This window comes from Bufo gargarizans, chromosome 6 (assembly GCF_014858855.1).
Source record: "Bufo gargarizans isolate SCDJY-AF-19 chromosome 6, ASM1485885v1, whole genome shotgun sequence".
Classification (NCBI taxonomy): domain Eukaryota; kingdom Metazoa; phylum Chordata; class Amphibia; order Anura; family Bufonidae; genus Bufo; species Bufo gargarizans.
Genome location: NC_058085.1, coordinates 151,656,693 through 151,680,125, shown reverse-complemented (window position 1 = coordinate 151,680,125; position 23,433 = coordinate 151,656,693). Strand labels below are relative to the sequence as shown.

Here is a 23,433-nt window from a genome sequence, read left to right as displayed (position 1 = left end):
TCCATTTATTGCTAGGGGACTTCAGAAAACAGCAGAGCGTGCTTGCTAAGCTATTTTTGGAATTCCAATATTAACAAATAAAGAGCACACCACACAAGTGCTATACTCTACTTCACTTTGGGGGCCCTGTTCTGGAGATAGGAGCAATATGCCATCAATGTCCCAGATGAGCCAAGCCTTTTTAGTAAAGAATAGTACAACAAATGTCAAAGCATCAGTAAATTTGTTACATAAACTAAGTACTGTAGGATGTTTGGTTACCTTTTTAATAAAGTAGAAATATACAAAGTATTACATTACATAATGTAAACCTCCTCTGAAGTTAGCGATCAAAGACACAGGCAAATATGTATGATCTCTTTCTGTAATACAACCATTAAAATTGAAGATGTAAATTCTATTAATCCCTGGCTTCACTCACATGTGTGACAGGAGATCAATCAAGGAGGTGCAGCGGCAGGCAACCATACATCTTCACTCATCAAGGCTAACATTAGCATTGTGCCTAATAGTTAGAACTGATTCAGGCTAGCGTACTACATGTCAGTATAATTTGTGACAGTTCTACAGACATTATTGCACAAAGATGCACCCCTCTGTTCTTTTTTTTATTCTTTATTACCTACCCACAAAATAGTCTAGACAATAAATGTTTGATCAATGGGGGCCCAGCCCTTACTGATAACTACAGCAGAATTCCTGAGCTCTTGTTCCACAGTAGTTTAAAGCATACCTGTGCTTACAAAAAAGAAAGTTTTTCAATCTCTGTTCAATCTTAACTGTGAAATAATAGGTATTTTTTGGGCCTTCTCTAATGTGTTTTTCAGCCTAATTATTCCTCTCGTCAGCTGCACAGCTAGATGCATTTCTCTCAGAAGCTGGGGCGTCTCCCTTCTGTTGTATCTGCCAGGACTGTACTGCTGTGACATCCTTTACCTTACTTCTCACTATGTTTTCAGCTCAAAAGCTCACAGAACAGATAAGAATGGGGAGATCATACTTAGGTCCCATTCACATGACTGTGTCCATTTTGCTGACAGAAAATCGTGGACACTGGCTGTGTGCACCCCGCATTGCTGTGTGGATCCACTGACTCCAATGGGTCTGTGATCCGCATGATGTGGTGAAAGATAGGACATTGTTCTATCTTTTGTGGTGTGGCTGCATGGACCCGAAAGCACAAGGAAGGGCCGGTGTCCATGTATTTCGGATCCAAGGTTTGTAGTCTCCAAAACTGACAAAGTCGTGTGAATGGAGCCTTACAGTAAGGAAGGACGCTCCTGTAATCTTCAAAAGCAGTGAAGAAATAGTTATTTTGGGATCCCAGCTAGCTCTGACATACCACTTATTCTCTACCATCTTCTGTGTCTCTATTACTAAGGATGGATCTTGCCTGACAACAGGCTGTGGACTGCAACTTAGGTGGAAGTGAGACCCCTTAGTGGCCATAACTTTACTTTTTTCAGGTGGATACAGGCAGATTTTTTTTAAATTAAGCAATTTAGAAATGTTCTATTTACACTATTCTCTATTAAATGTAATGAAATAGTGTGAAAATGCAGTGACTCTTTAAGGCTATCGGTGAACCCAGATTTTTTGCAACTTGCTCTTCGATCACATTCTTTTCCATGGGCTCGCCGCTAATCTGCCATCCTGGCTGTGAACAGTATCGCTGTGTAGCCCTAGCCTAAATGGAGCAGTAGTCACTCATGCACATTGCCTCTCCATTCGAAGTCTATGGGACTGAGGGACATAGTCATGTACAATGATCAACTATCTCTGAGAGAATAAATGGGGTGTCACGGAACACCACTTCATTCAATTGTCTCCGGAATGGGGTTCAAGACCCCTGTTCTAGTGATTGTGGGGTCCTGTGGTATGCCAACAAGGACCATACATTTGTGACCTATCCTGTGGATACGTGATAAATGTTGTTCATGGGATAATCACTTTAAATTATCTAGTATAAGTATTGTAGTAATTTTTTTCTTTTATGTAAATCATAAAAATATTGGAGCAGTTTTACAGGTGACTATGTATTTTTAAAGCTTTGCTTTGCTAACAGTGACCCCAAGATCTGAATATCTGTCAATCAAGCGCTGTGCTTCCCTCCAACCAGACATAAGAGCTCCATGTGTTGTCGAATAGAAGTTTCTTTCTGTGGCTTCTCCAGCAAAAAGAACCTGCAACAGCTAAAGAAGACAGAGTTAGGACTCAGCACATATTAGAAACCATTCTTTTGCTCACATAAAACATGAAACACATTTCAAACTTCAAGTTTTCAAACACATTAGGGCACATGTATCAATGCCAATATAGGCCACATGTGGCAGTATTAGTAAGAGAGCCCGTGGTGCACAAACTGTGACCGCACTGTCATTGGACAGCTAGGGTCACAGTAAGTGGCCGGAGACCAGGCAAAGTTTTCTCCCTGTGTTGCATCGCTGTATACAGAAATCTGTTTTGGTGTGAAGTCAAAAAGCTGGAAGGGGCGTGCTCTTCTTGATGTAAACCTCCCCCTGCTGGCTGTAAAATTAATTTTCATAAAAAAAAAAGTTTTGTTATTAATGGGTAAATAAATAAAAAACAAATTTTAGCAATAGTATTGCAGACTATGTACAAAAATTTTTTTTGTCCTTTTTAATTTATACAATAAAAATTATTAGTTTTAATAATAGTTTAGCGGCCTTTGTGTGTGAAAAATATACGGTACATACACATTTGTTTTCATAAAAGTATATATATTCGTCTTAGCTATATTAAGTATAGCAGGGGTTTTTTGGTTCGTAAATTATAGAAATATTTCTAGAAAAAAAAATGCAAAAAAAAGTCTAAATTTTAAAAGGTCCAAATTTCCCCAAGATGAATACCTTAGGGGGTCAACATAATAAAAGTCACTTTGGAGGAGTTTCTAGTGTTTTGTTTTGCGCTGTACAACATCTGTACTGGCAGTGCGGTGCCATAGAACCAGCAATACAAAAATAGGCTGCCAAAATGCACTATAGTGCTTTGAAGTCTTGCGATGGGCCCAGTAAGTAGTTAAATTATACAAATAGTGTCCATTTTCATGGTACAAACATATGGTAATTGCTTTAGAAATGCTTTGTCTTGAAATATTTTTGAACAGAAAAAAAAAAGATTTTTTCATAATTTTCACAATTTTTACTTAAATATGTTTTCAAATATTATATCGACAAGATGACAAAGTAAAGAGGTCTTAAGAGGCAGAGAAATACTCAGAACCCCAAATGATGTTGCGCATTTCTAGCTGGGGGAGCAAATCCTGCACATGTGAACCGTTGTAAAACAGCAATCCCCAGCAAAAATGTATACAATGGAGGATGCCTGAAACAGACTACATGTACCACAGAAACATCCTACACAGGAGAACCAAATGTGTGGATGTGATTGATTATATAAAACAGAACATTAGAAAAACTGGTACACTACAATGATAAATGCAATTTACATTATATGGCTAAACCCTCACACTGATATTAAAATGAGACTTTCGACAATATATTCTTATATCAAGAACATACCGGAGCCTGCGCACCTAGTCAAGGTCTCTCATAGTGGCACGGGACCTAACACTAACCTACCTGTACCGTATGGGCAATTACAGGAGCATAAGGTCCGACACATAGCGAACAGCCTATTTGTTTATTATTATTTATTTGAAAACACCATCTGTACATCTAAAAGGGGATATACTTATATAATATAAAACAAAACAATCACGGAGGACTTTGGATGTTGGGGGAGAGTCTGATGTGCTGGGGGTACAGATAGGCTATCACCATCTCATTGGCAGGGTTCTATGCCTCGCATTCCCATGGATCCGCTATTTTAGAGTAGCTTCGGGTCTACACAGCTCTGTCCATTCTATAGTGGATAGTTATGGTTACTACAGAGCTGCTACCATTTATACACTGCCTGTCCCCCCAAAAAAGTTGCCACCTGCATTTAACTAAGCAAATAGTTATGAGCCTCCTATTGGATAATTACTGCATGGGCGATTATCTTTCAGCTGGCAATAAGTCATTTAACCCCAACTGGTGCAATGAGTTGCTTCTTATTTCAGATTTTGCTGAACTGTTTTTTAGATGCCATGTCCATTAGAAGCCCCCGTGATGCACCCCTACAGTAGAAACTCAAAAAAGTGACCACATTTTGGAAACTATGGGATAAGGTGCCAGTTTTATTGGTACTATTTTGGGGCACATATGATTTTTAATTGCTCTATATTAAGTTTTTTGTGAGGCAAGGTAACCAAGGAATTTATGTTTTGGCACAGTTTTTATTTTTAACAACATTCATCTGACAGGTTAGATCATGCACTATTTTTATAGAGCAGGTTTTTACAGACACAATGATATCAAATATGTCTACTTTCTATGATGTTTGTTTCAGTTTTATAGAATAAAGCATTTTTGAAAACAAAAATTAGGTTTTTGTATCTCCATTTTCTGAATGCCCTATTTTTTATTTTATTTTCTGCCGATCGTCTTGTGCAGGGGCTAGTTTTTTTGCAGGAAGAGTTGACGTTTGTATTGGTACTATTTTTGGGTACATATGATTTTTTGATCATTCATTATTACACTTTATGGGGCAAGGGGACCAAACAATTGGTTGTTTTGGTGCAGTTTTTATTTATTTTTACAGTGTTTTATTTGAGGGATTAGGTCATGTGACTTTGTTATAGAGCAGATCTTTACGGACGTGGCAATACCTAATATGTCAACTTTTTCTTATTTAAGTTTTACACAATAGAATTTTTGAAACCGAAATAATGATATTTTAGTGCATCCATAGTCTAAGAGCCATAGCTTTTACATTTTTTGACTGATTGTCTTAGGTACAGTCTATTTTTTTGCAGGATGAGGTGACTGTTTGATTGGTACTATTTGGGGGGGTATATGCCTTTTTTGATCGCTTGGTGTTGCAATTTTTGTGATGTAAGGCGACAAAAATTGCTTTTTTTTTTACATTTTTTCTTTTTTTTTTCTTAGGGTGTTCATCTGAGGGGTTAGGTCATTTTTATAGAGCTGGTTGTTACGGACGTGGAAATACCTAATATGTATATATATATATATATATATATATATATATATATATATATATATATTTTAGGCATTTCCCTTTAGTACAGGGATGGGCAAACTGCGGCTCTCCAGCTGTTGTAAAACTATAACTCCTAGTATGCCCAGTCTACATACAGCTATAAGTCTACAGCAGGGCATGATGGGATTTGTAGTTTTACAACAGCTGGAGAGCCACAGTTTGCCCATCCCTACGTTTAGCACAATAGCAGCTGTGAAACCAAAAAATTATGTTTTTAGTGTCTCCATGTTCTGAGGGCTATATTTTTCATTGAATTTTTTTGGGCGATTGTCTTAGGTAGGCGCAAATTTTTTGCGGGATGAGGTGACGGTTTTATTGATACAACTTTGTGGGACATACGCCTTTTTGATCGCTTGGTGTTGCACTTTTTGTGATGTAAGGTGACAAAAATAGCATTTTTTTTTTTTTATGGTGTTTATCGGACAGGGTGGATCATGTGATATATTTATAGAGCCAGTTATTACTGACGCGGCGATACCTAATATGTGTGTGTGTGTGTGTGTGTGTGTGTGTGTGGGGGGGGGGGGGGGGTTCAGTTTCTTTTATTATAAAATAAGGGGAAAGGGTGTTTTTTTTTTACTTTATAAATTTTATAAAAAACACTAACTTTTTTTAAACTTTATTTCTGATGTTCACTTTTGGGGGTCTGATCCCCTCTGCAATGCATTAAAATACATCTGTATTGTAATGCATTGCCTGTTCGTGTACTACAGTGAGTAATACACGAACAGGTTGCCTAGGAGACCCAGCCTGAGGCTGGATCTCCTAGGCACTCGTAGAAGGCAGGTCCCGATGCCGTGCAAGGCATTGGGCAGCCTCTGCATGGCATCAGGCTGCCTTGTTACGCATCGAGTCCCCTCCACAGCAGCGCGGGGACTCAATGCGCTCACTCATCTGACACAAACCCCTTCTATGTCAACCCCTTCTATGTAAAAGCCAATGCAGGTAAGTACAGCAGGGGCCCGGCTACCAGGGACTGCTGGGCCCCTGCAATGATCGCGCACGCACCTCTTAACGCAGTGGTTTCCATGACGTAGTAGTACGTCATGAGACGTGAAGGGGTTAAACAACCATGTCAAAAGACACATCTCGTGGTCGTAGAAAAGATGTTAGTTTGTTTGAGAAGGGTCAAATCATTGGCATGCATCAAGCAGAGAAAACATCGAAGGAGATTGCAGAAACGACTAAAATTGGGTTAAGAACGGTCCAACGCATTATTAAAAACTGGAAGGATAGTGGAGACCCATCGTATTCGAGGAAGAAATGTGGCAGGAAAAAAAATCCTGAATGATCGTGATCGGCGACCACTTAAACGTTTGAAATCAAATCTAAGAAAAACAACAGTAGAACTCAGGGCTTTGTTAAATAGTGAAAGTAAGAGCATTTCCACGCGCACAATGCAAAGGGAACTCAAGGGATTGGGACTGAACAGCTGTGTAGCCATAAGAAAACCACGAATCAGTGAGGCAAACCAGAAAAAAAGGCTTAAATTTGCTAGGGAGCATAAAGATTGGACTCTGGAGCAATGGAAGAAGGAGGTCATGTGGTCTGATGAGTCCAGATTTACCCTGTTCCAGAGTGATGGCGCATCAGGGTAAGAAGAGAGCTAGATGAAGTGATGCACCCATCATGCCTAGTAGGGATCGACCGATTATCTGTTTTACCGATATTATCGGCCAATGTTCAGTATTTTGACAGTTATCGGCATCTATTTTGCCGATATTCCGATAACTCATTGGGAACACAGATCGCGCTGCTGACAGCGCTCTCCGTGTTCCCTCAGCAGCACAGGAGAGAAGGAAGCAGTGTCTCCCTCCCCCCTGTGCTGCTGCTGCCGCTGTCACCAATGAGAGGAAGGAGGACAAGAGAAGGGGAGGGGCTGTGGCCACTGCGCCACCAATGAAGAGAAATCTCTCATGAATTCATATACAGGAGGCGGGAGCTGGCTTCAGAATCACATAGCCGGCTCCCGACCTCTATGAGCAATAGCTGCGATCTGCGGTAGTTAACCCCTCAGGTGCCGCGGATCGCAGCTACCGCTCAGAGGTCGGGAGCCGGCTATGTGATTCTGCAGCCAGCTTTTTTTTTTTTTTTTTTTTTTTTTTTTATGAAATGAAAATTCCCAGAATATCGGTATAAATTATCGGCTATCGGCCTGAAAGTTCACAAAATTATCGGTATCGGCCCTAAAAAAAAAAATCAATATCGGTCGATCCCTAATGCCTACTGTACAAGCGTGTGGGGGCAGTGCTATGATCTGAGGTTGCTGCAGTTGGTCAGGTCTCGGTTCAGCAACAGTATGTGCTCCAAGAATGAGGTCAGCTGACTACCTGAACATACTGAATGACCAGGGTATTCTATCAATGGATTTTTTTCTTCCCTGATGGCACGGGCATATCCCAAGATGACAATGCCAGGATTCCTCGGGCTCAAATTGTGAAGGAGTGTTTCAGGGAGCATGAGACATCATTTTTACACATGGATTGGCCACCACAGAGCCCAGACCTTAACTCCATTGAGAATCTTTGGGATGTGCTGGAGAAGGCTTGGAGCAGAAGTCAGACTCTATCATTATCAATACAAGATCTTGGTGAAAAATGAATGCAACACTGGATGGAAATAAATCTTGTGACATTGCACAAGCTTATCGAAACAATGCCACAGCGAATGCGTGCCGTAATCAAAGTTAAAGGCTTTATTTTGGTGGCAACTTTTTTTTTGGACAGGCAGTGTATAATATACACTACTTACAAAAAGTTTGTGATATTTGGCTTGTGGGTGAAATTTCCGGATGAACCTAAAATGCACTCTTTTATAGGTGAACTTAATGTGACCGTCTCTAAATATTTGAATGCACATGACCAACTGTTCAATGTTTCAGTACTTTTTTCACAACTTGCTGTTCTCTAACAAGGAGCTTAATGGCAAAATTCAAAACAGTCCTCATCATGCTGTTCACATTTTGACATCATGAGACCAAGACGACACCTAACAACTGATCAACAGTACCTCGCCACTGCGAGGCTTCAAGCAGGATGTTCTCAGACGGAAGTAGGGTTGTCACGATACCAAAATTTTTATTAGATTTCGATACCATGAAAAAGTACTGAGATACTAGTAACCACGCAAAAAAAATAAAACACCAAAAAAGCCATGTGCATTTCACATTTTATGGAACATCCAGCCCATAATAGAACAGTCCTATCCTATTTTTTGGGGGGACAAGGTGACAAAAAAATGGCGAATCGCGCATTTTTTTTATATATTTTTTTTCTGTTATGGTGTTCACCGCATAGGAGATATTTTTAAATATTTTAATAGTTTGGACTTTTTGGACGTGGTGATATGTAATGTGTTAATTTTTTATATGTAAAATTGGGAAAAGAGGGTGATTTAAACTTAATATTTAGGTGTTTTTTTTTTTTTTTCCGCCGATCAGAAGCTGCCACTACCACCAATGATATTACTGAGGAGGAGGGGACCCTGTGGCAACTGCCACCAATGATTATAATACTGGGGAGTGGGGGCATTATGATTTATTATACCGGGGTTAGGGGGAGCGCACTGTGCCACCAATGAAGATAATTAACCTGTTAATACAAGTGCAGGATGGGGGTGCTGGCAGTAGTTTCACATACCCAGCATCTGACCTCTATGACAGGGCGCTGCAATATGCAGCAATTAACCCCTTAGATGCCTTCCCTCCTTCTCACTCCCCTCTCCCCTCTTCTCATTGGTCAGCGGCAGAGTCGGGAGGGAGGCACTGCCTCCTTCTCTACTGGTCTTCTGAGGAGAACATGGAGTGCGCTGAGAGGTTGCAGTTGCAAAAATATAGCTGGATGCTGAGGTCCCAGGCATGGGCACCCGGACTACATCATTGAAGGAGTGCTGCCCTATTTCCACAAATATAATCTTATATTATAAAAATGAGTTTCTGTCTGTCCCGACGTCTATCTGTCTGTTCTTTATGTGTGACCAAACGACTGGATCGATCTTCACCAAATTTGGCACACAGGTACATCAGGTGTCAGGGAGTCTCGGCTCTCTAGGACGTACTGTTCCTGAGATATTCCCAAAAAATTACCTGCATTAGCCAATATAAGCCCCCAACTGCCATACAAACATGTCCCTAATCAGCCAATAGAAAATCGCAGGCTCTTAGTCTACACATACACACAGTTTTACTCCAGATTTCCATAACATCCCAGCCATTTTTCTTCACTGCTGTAGGTCAGCTTTAGACTAGAGCTACATGACGACATGCACAGCTTAGCAGACAGTATAGCACAAGACAGTATTAGATACACAGCTCAGCAGGCAGTATCACACAGGATAGGATATTAGATACACAGCTCAGCAGACAGTATAACACAGGATAGGATTAGATACACAGCTCAGCAGACAGCATCACACAGGATCGGATAAGGGCACTTTCACACTTGCGTTGTTGGATTCCGGAAGGCAGTTCAGTTGCCGAAACGGTTTAGGACGTACTGTTCCTACGACTGTTGTGTCACAGCATGTTTCATGTCGCAGTGCAGGGCACTGTGGAGGTCACAGTTAAACGAGCCCGTGCTGTGTAAGTCACTGTTAAAGGGGCGAGCACTGCTGAGGTCACTGTTAAAGGGGTGGGCACTACAGAGGCCACTGTTAAAGGGGTGGGCACTGCAGAGGCCACTGTTAAAGGGGCGGGCCCCTGAGATCACTGTCAAGGGAGTACGGTGCTGTGAAAATCACTGTTAAAGGGGCGGGCTGCTGTGAAGGTCAAACTTAAGGGGATGGGCTGCTGTGGAGGTGCCATTTTCAAGTCAGCAAAAAAGATGAAACGGCTCTCACCTGCTCTTCATCTGCTATGAGCACGGAACAACCGCACTTGGATGCGGGTAAGTGGAAATCCAGTAGAAAGAAAGGTAATCCAGCTCAACACGCAGACGGTGCAAAGGTACTTTATTTCAGCGGTTAAACATCCAGTTAAAAAAATCCTTGTATACCGGTTTCGGGCTGTTGTGATGTCTGCCCTTATTTATGACATGTATTACCTTTCTTTCTACTGGATTCCCATTTTAAAGTGGCAGGGCACTGTGGGGGCGTCAGTGTTAAGGGGTGGGGGACTGTGGAGTTCACTGTTAAAGGGGCAGGGTGCTGTAGAGGTTACTCTTAAGGGAGATACTGTCGATATCTTAACGACACACAAACATTAAATGAAATAGATGAAATATACCTGTGCGAAGCCGGGTCCTTCTGCTAGTATATAATCAAATACAAAAAAGATACAATAAAAATCAAGTGACAAAAGCATATACTTCACCTTGAGAACTTTTTTGTCTGTAGGTAGCGGTTCTGCTAGATTGTCCACATCAATACCAGAGCTGCCCACTGCTACGTAACTGTAAGAGCCACCAGTGTATGGCTGGCTATGCCACTGAGAACGCACCATGCTGATTGGTGGAGGCAGTTCAGGATTTCCTGCATTAAAATAAAACAATCATCTTTTACTTATGTGGATTTGAACCAGTGTTTTAGAGAAAAAATGTGCCCCTCTTGGCCAGACCTGTCAATGGAAGCCTTACCTGCTACTCAATGCTGGTTCCTCAATCCTTCTCTTCCCTGCCTCTGCTACATGGCTGCGTGCGCTCGCTGTAAATCGTTTGGTTTGATGCCACCTGCAACCAATCACTGGCCCCATGGTGGTGACCTGCTCCTCTTATGTCATGACAAATGGTCATGTGACTCCAGGGGAGCAGGTCACCGCGATTTGCTCTAGGTGGCATCAAACGGAATGTGCAGTGCAGCAGAGCAGTTGAGGCAAGAGAGAAGGATTGAGGAGATATCACTGGGAAGAAGGTAAGTAGGCTTCACTTGACAGGTCTGGCCAAGAGAGGGGGTTTGCAACTGCCTACTTTAACACTTGCTACTGCTAGTCCACCATGCCGCCGGAAGTCCGCTCCGGCCCCATTCACTACAATGGGGGTGGGTCGGAGGTCCGGTCGCAGCACGGCAAACAACCCGAGAGGCGGCTGGACAAAAACCGCAGCATGTTGTAGTTTTTGTCCGTATGCCTCTCATTATAGTGAATGGGGCCGGAGTGGACTTCCGGCAGCACAGTGGGCTAGTGGTAGCATGGATCCGGAACAGCCTGCCGGAAAAGGCTACCGCAAGTGTCAAAGTAGCCTAGGGTTAAAAATAATCATGAGTTAAAAAATTTGTTATAACAGGTCAAGGTAATCAAGAGGCTGTTGCTATGCTGTCTCTGTTTCTTCTTCATTAACGTTTCCTATGTTAAAAATATATCATTGACAGACGTGAATGTTTTTACCTGCTGCAGATCCTAGTTTTGAGGAAATGTTTCATGTTATTCAATCAATTGCTTCCTACTAACACTTTGATCTTGATTTACACTGGGTTGCTGCCATAAGTGGATGCAGCTATGCCCGCCTGAAGAGGCCAATAGCCTCAGGATTATGAAAGTCAGCTTTAACCACAAAGCCATATGGCCGTTGGCAACCACAGGTGGGCAGAGTTTCATCGCATGCAGCAGCTGAAAAGTGTAAACCTGGCCTTAGGCTAGGGCTACACCTAAACATTTCATCGCCCTACAAAAAAGTCGCTGTCCACATGAACGTATTATATAGCAGCTGGAGTGACAGCAGCCAGAGGCTGAAATAACACCTGTACAAGCTTCATAGACCTCTGTGCAGGCAATTTTATTCCAATATGCCTTAGACTTTTCCCTGCCATTCATTAGCGCAGGGTGCGCTGTGCCTGAAATAGCCAATAACAAAGCTCCTAACTGCAAGGAGTGAATGCAGGCAGGATATTATAGTCAAGTGATAAGGTAGAGGGAAGATACAGAATACTGGACTGGACTTTATCACTTGGCTGTAATAGCTTGCGGTGCTTTCACTCCAGACCCCCAGGGGCTTATTTACCCTATGCTGGAGGGAGGGGAGCAATGTTATTTACATAGGACTGTTTGTTGGAGAAGCTGACTGGACAGCATGTGCACATCACCGCTATTGATTTCTGCTGTTCTGCTCCGTTAGTTGAGCAGAACAATGAAAATAATGGAAGTGATGGATCAGGCACATAACTGACCCGAACGGAACAGAGCAGACTCCACTGACTAGGATGTGGGGTATGTTCAGTTTCCGTTTGGGATTCTGTCTTTTTACCAGACAAAAAAAGTGCTGCATTCAAGGCTTTTTGGTTAGGTCTTTATGACAGAATCTGCGACAGAGACCCCGAATGGAGCCTCCAACGCACATGGGAACAGGTGTAGGCCGACATATTATGCATCTGAATTACTGCAACTTTCGCACTCCTCCTCGGGTAAAAATACTCCTCAAAAATGGTAAGAGGAGTATTTTTTACTCTTCCAGAAAAAAATGTAGTGCAATCTCTGACAGCAGCAGTGCACAAGATTGGGGAGGGGTATGAAGGGGCTGCTGTAGATCAGCATAAGGCAAAGACACTGACAGAGGTAGATTGAAAAGATCCGAGAATTGAAAAGATCATCGATAACGAGCATTCATAGTGATGATCTTGCGGAATAAATGCACCGCCGATTACACCATGAAAAGCGCGATCATCGGGTATTTGAATCGTTAGTGCAGCACAACAATCCTTCTTTCCCGACAGCAGATCATGCCGGGAAACAACAAGTCTGTATGTGGAAGAGCTGCGTTCAGTTTTTTCTGCGCGGGTGCAATCAGTCTTGATGCATTTTTCATGCGCGTGAAAAAAAACTAAAGATTAACAAACATCTCCTAGCAACCATCCGTGAACAACGCATTGTGTCCGGACTGCAATGCGTTTTTTCACTGAAGCCCCATTTACTTCTATAAGGCAGGGGCTGTGTGAAAAATGCAGAATATAGAACATGCTGCGATTCTCACACAATGCAGAAATGATGTGTAAAAAAAAACAAGGCTCATGTGCACAGACCCATTGAGTCAGGATTCAGTGTGGGTGCAATGTGTTCACGTCTCGTGTGAAAGAGGCCTTAGGAAGCAGGATCCCCTGCCCTGGTTATGGGAAGACATGATTCCAGCTAGCCCCCACCTACCAACTCAGAAATCATTTTGAATTCCAGACAGATTGCAAAGGGAAAGACTTGCTAAATGTTCCAGATATAAGTCATATAATGACCAAAAACAGTATTTTTCGTTATGTACACAGACTGCAGCTTATTCTGAAAAATCATGGAAAAGGCTACTGAAAGTGTGAATCTGTCTTACAAGAAAACGACCACTAGATGTCAGACTTAAACCAAAAAAGACAAACAAGATTTATGAAGCGATAATAAAAGGCGCCAATTGAAGACAGACTTTGCCAATGTGCCTGTATTTATTTTTTTACTTAAAGGGGTATTCCCATCACAATGATCACTGTTAAATCTGTTAATGATTGGACAGTGATCATTTTTGTAAATACACTTAATTACCCAATTCCCACCCTTTTTGAGAAAATAAGTCCCCTCTTACCTGATCGTTGTCTTTCGTCTCCCCTGGTTACGGCCACCTCTCCTGTTGAATCCCGCCGGGCCGTGCTTGCGCAGAAGACTCTCCCGGCCAGGCCGCGCTTGCGCAGAGGACTCTCCCGGCCGGGCCGCGCAATGTCCTAAACGCGCAAGCCGCCGCACATGCGCCATGATGACTTCTTCCTGGCCAGTATAGTACAGAGCCACGAACGCGCACGTTGGCTCTGTACTATACAGGCCAGGAATAAGTCACCATAGCGCATGCGTGCGTGTTCAGGACATTGCCCGGCCCAGCCGGGAGAAAATCTTCAGTCTTCTGCGCAAGCGCGACCCGGCCGGGAGAAGAATCCAGGAAGTGAACGTCGCGCTCAACAAGGGTAAGTATAAAAAGTGAAGATGGGAATACCCCTTTAAGTAAATGTGTCCCAATGTATGGTGAGAAGTGCTGGATCAGGTGTATATTTCCCCCAGAATGCTCAGCTGGGTGAGATACATGGAATCCAGAAAGCTATGTTGTCTAGTCTGCTGAGACAGGCTGTTTAAGAATTCCTGGGCTGGATTTTAATGGAGTGGCATATAGGTTTGGCAATGTCATATGTCACTCCCTCCTCAATCCAGTACATCACTTTCCCCAGCCTGAGGCAATCCCAGGTGTGTCTACTGGGATCATTACTGGGTAATAAATGGAGGCTTCAGAGCCTCAGTCAAACACGTGGCTGTTTGACTGTGCAAAGCCATATCCTCCCTGACATGCTGAACGCATAGGTGAACGATAACCGCACCGTGTTTTACGGTCTGCAAATCGCGGATCTGCAAAACACGGATACTGGCAGTGTGTTTTCTGCATTTTGCGGAATGGAAGGGATGACCCTCAATAGACCAGTCCTTACCTTGTCTGTGATATGAACAAGAATAGAACATGCTTTTTTTTTTATTTATTTTTTTGCAAGGCAGCGGAATGAAGGCACAGATGCGGACAGCACAAGGAGTGCTGTCCGCCTCTTTTGCGACTGCATTGACGTGAATGGATCCACATCTGAGCCGCAAAAAAATATGGCTCGGACCGGGGCCCAAACAACATTCGTGTGTGTATGAGTCCTTGGGTAATGTCCAGACAGGCAGGCGTTTATTTGATGTTTTTTTATGTGCTGTGGCGTCACCCAAGTGATGGTTAATGTAGATGTCCCGCACTGTGTTGTGCTGAATCAAAAATAAAGCACCCTTTGGACTTTTAACCCCCAAAAGGCTAAGAATCTGTCATTGCCGACCCCACCGCAAGTACACAGATCCCTACAGAGCCTAGAAAGGTATGGTAACAGTTTCATGGGATTTTAAATATTTATTAGTAAGCCTGTCAGGCCCAGGAGACTTATTAGCTTTGAGCTAATTAAAAGCCAATATGACCTTTTGGGAACTAAACTATTTAGTAAGCGTGGAAAGCTGCGACTCTTAAACATGGTAGCTGAAGTCCACTCAGGAAGGAAGAGATATCGGCAGTATTCAGTTGGCCCGTACATGTATCTTCTGCTATGTTTTAAAGGGAGGTATAGTACGTAGCTAAGGCATTAGATATGACAGATTAGATATGACAGCTGTCATATATGCAGGAAATTCTGGCTTGCACCAACGCCACTTTAAGCTGTTTAGCTAGGACAGCATATATTGCTTCTTGCCATGCCAATAATAGGTACATTTCAGTCTGCCGAGGGCCAAGTCAAGTTCATATACATTCAACTTGGAGTTGCTGATTTACTTTAGCTATCTCTATTGCTCTAGATGGCGAGTATTGAGACTTATTTAAAGAGGAACTTTCACCGGTCCTGACATTACAATATAAGTACCTGTAGGGCATTGTTAGTAATTGTCATCGCTGTCATTTTTTTTTAAGATCGGATGCTCTGTTGCCAGGAATGGTCCTACAGTCTGACTTATGGATTTCTTAAGAATCAATTCATTTTTACACTCCTCCAGACATTTATATCAGAAGATTGCAATCTGATACTGATAGTACTGTTCTGACCCAAGAGAAGTTGGTTTGGGCCGAATCGCGCAGTTTTTCTTTTACAGTGTTCACCGCATAAGAGAGATTTTTTTATATTTTGGACTTTTCGGACGTGGTGATATGCAATATTTTATTTATTTATTGTTTATATATTTTATATGTAAAATTGGGAAAGGGGATGATTTATACTATTTTGTTGTTTTTACAGTTTATTTAATAACTATTTCCCCCCTTAGGGGAAGAACCTGGGATCTTTTAATTCCTTGTCCTATTCACCCTAATAGAGCTATGGGTGAATAGGATCTCACACTCTCCCTGCTGCCCTGTGCTCTCTGCACACAGCAGCAGGAAGCTGACCATGGCAGCCAGGACTTCAGAAGCATCCTGACTGCCATGGTAACCGATCGGAGCGCCAGGATTACACTGCTGGGGCTCCGATCACAACTGCCACTGCCACCAATGAAAGGAGGTGAGGGGACATGGGTAAGGAGGCTTGGGAGGGAGAAGTATCAAATCTTTCAGGGAGTATGGTCAGACCTGTGAGAGTTCTAGATGGACCCAAGGTAAATCTGTGGACGACTGTGCCCAACCCCGCAACATAGAAACCAGAGTGGCAATAATACCATTTCAAATCCAGTAATGCTAAACCCCCCATGTCAACCTCTGGTGATGTCGCGGGCAACTCTGGGACGTTTCCCTTTCCAAATAAAATTAGAAAGTAGAGCCTGGGCCCGAATGAAGAATTTCTCTGGGAGGGTTACGAGGTGCGGTATACGTTTAAAAACTTAGGGAGAATGAACATCTTAAATGTTGCTATCCTACCTATCCACAATATTTCATGTTTAGTAAAATCATGGAGTTCCTTTTCAGTGGCAAGCAGAAGGGAGTCCTAGTTTAAGGCATACAGCAGGGAGGAAGAGTGCAATAGGTTGGTACCTAGATACTTGATACTTTGAGATTGCCAATCAAAGGCCCAAGTAGTGTGTAGGACAGACACTAAGGTCTCTGGCATGTGGATGGGTAGGGCCTGTGTTTTGGAGGAGTTGAGGTGGTAATGTGAGAGTCCATATCGGGAAATTTCTGATATTTTGTCTCAATCCACTTGTTTGCCACTTGGCTATATCTTTTAGGCAGCAACGCCCCTTTAGTGCACCTAATACTCCTCTTCTCCAGGCATGGTATTCATATTCCATTAGAGTATACCCTCCAATTGCACCACTTTTGTTCTTTTCATGTTGGTTACTATGTTACCTTCCTTATACTTGTGTCTCCCGGGTATGCCCGGCATGTTTCTTGTATGCTGTAAAACTTTAATAAAAACTATCGAATCGAGAGGAGGTGAGGGGACTCTGTGGCCACTGCCACCAACTATTTTAATACTGTGGGGGGGGGGGGCGCACTGCACCACCAATGATTTTAATACTGGGGACGGGGGAGGGCGCACTGCTGCACCACCAATGATAATTAATGATTAATATACAAATACAGCTGGTGGCAGAAACACATTGCCGGCACCCGACCTCTGACAGGGCGTATATTCCAAAGCTGTCCAGGCCATAATTGGAATATACTAGTAAACGGCCTTGAAGCCTTGTACAGACTCAGGCCTATTACTACTAAGGAACCCCGATCTCAGCACAGAGGGGTGGGAGCTTTCCGGGCCGGAAGAGTGCGGCTCCCAGTTGTAGCATTCTCAGAAGCTGTGGTCACATTTGTTCATGGCATCTGAGGCGTTAAATGTCTGCAATCAATGACATTAACCCTGGGTCTCGGCTGTTTGAAACAGAGACCCAGCAGCTATTGATTGATGGCCTTTTGTATTCTTTCACATGTGATACCATTCTCAGATCTCATACATGCGCCATGTGCGCCATGTGACCTAATTTCCAGCGCCTGCACATTGATCCCTACTGTAGTGTACTTGGCTTCAGCTGGTTGGGGCACAGACTTATGTTGGCGAGCTCTCTAGAAAACATTGCCAAGTACACTACAGCGGGAATCAATGTGCAGGCACTGGAAACAAGATTATACAGCGCATGCGCAAGATCTGAGAATGGAATCACGTCTGAAAGAATACAAAAGGCCATCAATCATTTGCAAAGGGGTGGGAAGGTGGCACAGCGAGCCTGACTTCAAGACCATCATTTACATACAGCCTGTGAGGGAATAAAAGTAATTTTTCAGTGACCATGCACTTTGGACATCTTAGACAGAAATATCATTAGAAACCTGAGGTCAACAATTTTAGACTAATGTGTATGGGTATCTTTACTAGTTCACTAGCACATTTGTATACATGTTCATATGTTAATTGTCCACCACTTGCTGATCAGCTGTTCGGATTTAACTCTCAATGGAAGTCAACATTGCAACTACAAGGTTATTGGGGCTGTGTAGTTCTGGAAATGGAGCTACACCCGAACAGTTGATTAGTGGGTGCCAGACCCCCGCCGTTCAGCTTGTGATTGCAAATTATGAGGATAGGCCATCACTTAGTAAAGCCCAGACAACCTTTTAGGTAATAAAGAAGATCATTAAAAGTATATAAGGGAGTTTGCCCATCTGGACCACCACTTTACATCTAACCTTGGTTGGGAATTTGAAAATACCCTATTTGAGACAGAAAATTCCAGGAAATGCCGGTTAATGTGTCGTTTCCATACACCTGAATGGAACTTGCAAAAATTTATGTGCATGCCTCAAATGAATGGAGGTGATGTTCAGTCGCAGAAAATTCAGCAACAAAAACTGCACATTGTGAAGGCACCCTTCACAGACAACCCGTCATTAAGAGATAATAGAGGAATAAGAGTCATTAATTCTCATTTACCTGTGAATTTTCTGAATAGATCAGTCATTGCTGATAAAATTTCTTCATCTGTTAATGTTTCCATATATTCAGACTCCTCTCCAGCAATGAATCCACAGAGCACATGTCCCATCCTGCCAGAACAAAACATGTCAGAACGTTATAGATTCTACCCACATTTTCCCCAAAAACAGAAAAGGTTCAGGTTAGACTAGGACGATTCATTTTCCTCCAAACCATCCCTCCTCAACTATAAGACAAGTTACTATTATGCATTTATGCTGCTCGGTGGAAAAGAATTGTAGTCCATGATCAGGAAGATTTTTTTCAATCTTTGAATGCCAAAAAAAGGCTCATATATATTTTTTTGTTTAACTGTTTGTTTGTCTGACTTACTGTTCAGGTGGCTCCAGGACAACAAATACCGGAAGTTTTTTCATCCAATTCTGCTTCAGGTCTTCCTTTGGTTCAGTAAGAGGAGATTCTCCTTCCCACACGATCTGGATCACAGTAGTGTTTGAGTCCCAAAATGGTTTTTCAAATTCCAGCACAATTTTATTATTGGTTCCAAATCCCAAATTCTTAATAGCCTGCATTTTTCTTGGTGGAAGAGGAGGGCTGAAGAAATCCACTGATTGTTTCTTCAGAAATCCTGAAACCATAGGAAAGCATCTAAAAGTCATACGCAGAATAAATTAATAACAACCACTTTTTACAGTAAAGATGACCCTGATCACCGTCGGTCGGGCTAAACAATAGGTAAACTGTAGTATCAAATGGTGGACATGAAAGCGAATAGCTCATAATAATAAGTATTACTATGCAATGAACAGGGGATTTCTAATAAAGTATTCCTGCAAAATATGCGCATTAGAAATATTGTTAGACATTCTGGTCCACTTTGTCCTGCATTCAGGGTTGGAAAGATTTGCTCAGTAGTTTCCCCGCTTCCTTCTTCCTGTCAGGCTCTATTCACATGTCCACAATTTCGTTCCGAATTTAGCAGAACGGAATTGTGGACCCATTCATTTCTATGGGGCCTCACGATGTGCGGCCCGGCTCCGGAAATGCGGACCCGCACTTCTGGGTCTGCATTTCCATTCCCGAAAAAAATAGGACATGTCCTATTCTTGTCCGCAATTGCGGACAAGAATAGGCATATCCTGTTAGTACCGGCGATGTGCGTTGCGCAAAATGCGGAACGCACATTGCCAGTGTCTGTGTTTTGTGGATCCGCAAAACACACTACGGACGTGTGAATGGACGTAAAAAAGCCTATTTTTGTAAAAAATACTGTAAAAAAGCCTATTTTTGTCCAAAACGATGCCCCAACATGCAAAACGATGCCCCAACATGCGCCAAAATATAAGTTAACAGTTTACTAGGCTGTGTAAAGGTATTCTAATGTATCCAAAAGATGCAGCAAATGTATCATCCAACATGAATGTTCATCAATTTGCCGCATCTCATTTTTGCTGTACCACAAGCGGATACGTTTATTACACAAATGTATGCAATTTTGTGGTTATCTATCCTTTTTTTTAACATTTACATCTGACGGATGTGCATAGGTTTCAATACGTTTGCGTCTTTTTAAGAAAAGTATACATGTTCGTGAAGCTTTTCTTTTCTAAAGATTTGAAGTGCATCAAAGGAAGCAGGACGTATCTGGATAAAAATGGATGTGTTTAATGAATGTAGACGTATTGTCTTACCTTTCCATCCGTCTCCCATTCACTGCAATGCAAAAAAAAAATTACATTTCTTTACGACAGTAAAGGATGGTATGTACGGGAAAAAAACCCGTACATAAACAGTGACTAAGGCTACTTTCACACTAGCGTTTGATCGGATCCGTTCTGAACGGATCCGATCATATTAATGCAGACGAAGGCTCCGTTCAGTACGGATCCGTCTGCATTATTAACTTAGAAAAAAATCTAAGTGTGAAAGCAGCCTGAGCAGATCCGTTCAGACTTTCAATGTAAAGTCAATGGGGGACGGATCCGCTTGAAGATTGAGCCATATGGGCTCATCTTCAAGCGGATCCGTTCCCATTGACTTACATTGTAAGTCTGAACGGATCCGCTCGCCTCCGCACGGCCAGGCGGACAGCTGAACGCTGCAAGCAGCGTTCAGCTGTCCGCCTGTCCGTGCGGAGGCGAGCGGAGCGGAGGCTGAACGCCGCCAGACTGATGCAGTCTGAGCGGATTCGCATCCATTCAGACTGCATCAGGGCTGGACGGAGGCGTTCGGGTCCGCTCGTGAGCTCCTTCAAACGGAGCTCACGAGCGGACCGACGAACGCTAGTGTGAAACTAGCCTTAAGTGTGCACTTTTTAACCATGTTTGCCCAATGACAGTCTATAGATACATTAAGTAATACCTTTCTATACTTTATTCTGTTTACAAGCATATCCATGTGACGTACAGCAAAAATGAGATGTGAATAGCCCCTTATATTGTCTAAATATTAGACAGTATTAGTACTAAATCTGCATATTGTATATTCACTTACCTAGAGGAACAGTGACAATGACGTGATCTGCCACAAAGCTGTCACCATCTTCACACTGCACTTGCACAGGATACACATGAGAGTTGCTGCCAGGAAAGGATCCATGCCAGTGAATGCTCTTTACTGCTTTGTTCAGTAATACAGTGCCACTTGGAAGTGGTGCCTTCATGTGGTTCACAAGACTTTCAAATCCTCTAAAAAAGACAATATTATATTCAGTAGTAACACATTAAGAAAATAGAAGTATTACAGTGTATAGTACTCCTAGGTTCGGTCACTCTTAGGGGACTAAAACATCTTAAAACTAGTTGAATAGTTTTTTTTTTATATTAAAAACAAAATTCAAAGACCATTTTTTTCATTTTACATATATAAAAAACTGAATTAGAAAATGATGATCTGTCTCCCAAAAAGGTATATAAAAAAAAAAATATATACAGACTGCCTTGTAGTAAACAAGCCCTCACACGGCTATGGGTACTTTCACACTAGCGGCAAGGAACTCCAGCAGGCTGTTCCGGCTGGTGAACAGCCTGTCGGATCCGTGCTGCCGCTAGTGCATGCATGCGCCCAGACTACCGCTCCGGCCCCATTAACTATAATGGGGGCGGGCAGGAGTTCCGGCGGCAGCACAGCAAACATGCCAAGAGGCAGGCGGAATAAAACTACAACATGTCGTAGTTGAGAGTCTCTGTTACTACCGTGTTTCCCCGAAAATAAGACCTACCCCGAAAATAAGACCTAGCCCTATTTTGCAGGGTTTTGGGAGTAGGGCTTAAATTTAAGCCCTACTCCAAAAATAAGCCCTAAATGAATTTTATATTTATGGATTCAGCAGCTCAGGAGCGCTCACTAATGGCTCCTGAGCTGCCAGGGCAGGCGGGCAGGACCTCTCCCAGCTGATCGGAGGCGGGCAGGAGTTACGGTACAGCAGCGCAGGCTGCCAACACTTAGCCTTCAGTGAAGCCGCTAGCCCGCGCATAAATCGTGGCTGGCGGCTTCACTAAATGCAAAATTATGCCGCCAGCTGCGCTTCCATCTACAGTACCGAACGGGTACATCGCTGGGCGGGCTGGATGGCTTCTCTACCCTGTACTGCTGCCAGCCCGCACGTTCTAAATTACCTCTTACGTAGCTGAATGAGGCAGCAGGAGGATGTCCTTCGCATCTCTGCTGCCTGGAGCTGGAGGTGCTGATTGGTGGTGAGCGCATCCTGCTCCCTCCCCCGCCTCCACCAATCAGCACCCTGTCATCTCTTGCACCGGATCTCCCTGGTACCGTACTGTACACATTGATGCCTAGGGGCTCAGGGGCAGTGTATGTACGGTACCAGAAAGAAATGTGGCATTGCCTGCCAGAGTCCTGTACCAGTATCATACTGTAGTACTGTGCCACCCACTGTGATTATACTGTATTTGAATAAATAAGCCCTACCCTGATAATAAGCCCTAACCCTATTTTCGGAGAAAAAATTAATATAAGACCCTGTCTTATTTTCGGAGAAACACAGTAGGGACGGATCTTGCCTAACAAAAGGCAACGGACTGCAAGTTAGGTGGAAGTGAGACCCCTAGTGGCCATAATTTTACAGCTTTTTTCAGGTGAATGAAGGCACTTTTTTTATGAAATGATTTAGAAATTTGCTATTCACACCATTCTCTATAAAGTGAAATGAAATTGTGTGAAAGTAGAGTGACTCTTTAAGAAGACCTGAAACATCTCCTGACATGTTTGTTTTAGCAATTACTTGAATCTCCATGGTATTATTAAATCCGGATCATCTATTCTTATGACTCTGTTTTGTGCCACTCCTTTATTATTCCTGTTAGAAGTTATGAATGAATTAATAGTAGTTTGCAATGACGACCCAGATGGGTGTTACAAGTTGAGTGTGTGTCTTTGGACAGTCTGGCACTATCCAATTGGTGCTGTCAGACTGTGTAGGGACACCTACACCCACACACAACTGCTAGCACCCATCTGGACCGTCATTGCCGACTGCTAGTTGTTTATTCATAATTCTATCAGATATAGTAAAGGAATAGCACAACACAGAGTCATAAGCATAGATGCTCCAACGTTGTAATTACAAAGGGAATGCAAATAGATACTTAAACAGCTATGTCAGTAGAGGTTACAGGTCCACTTTAAAAAAAAAACATATACCGTATTTTTCGCCGTATAAGACGCACCGGCGTATAAGACGCACCTAGGTTTTTGGGGAGGAAAATAAGAAAAAAAATATTTTTAACCAAAAGGTGTGCTGTGGGTTTGGTGGGTTTGGAACTAGGTGGTCTGTGGATGGCACTATTACTGGGGATCTGTGGATGACGGACACTGTTATGGGGGGATCTGTGGATGACGGACACTGTTATGGGGGATCTGTGGATGACGGACACTGTTATGGGGGGATCTGTAGATGACGGACACTGTTATGGGGGGATCTGTGGATGACTGACACTGTTATGGGGGGATCTGTGGATGACGGACACTTATGGGGGG

At 42.8% G+C, this 23,433-nt stretch overlaps 1 protein-coding gene across 1 annotated transcript in view; it reads right to left on the bottom strand.

The window, feature by feature from the left end:
- Positions 1-240: 240 nt before the first annotated feature.
- LOC122940974 (peroxisomal N(1)-acetyl-spermine/spermidine oxidase-like) overlaps positions 241-23,433 on the bottom strand; it is a 40,899-nt gene continuing 17,706 nt past the window's right edge. The window contains exons 3-7 of the mRNA XM_044297926.1: positions 20,932-21,125; positions 18,811-19,066; positions 18,436-18,548; positions 10,433-10,590; positions 241-2,192 (exon numbers count right to left, since the gene is read on the bottom strand). Coding sequence (XP_044153861.1) covers positions 2,043-2,192; positions 10,433-10,590; positions 18,436-18,548; positions 18,811-19,066; positions 20,932-21,125 — 871 coding nt within the window. The 3' untranslated portion in view covers positions 241-2,042. The remainder of the gene's footprint in view (positions 2,193-10,432; positions 10,591-18,435; positions 18,549-18,810; positions 19,067-20,931; positions 21,126-23,433) is intronic.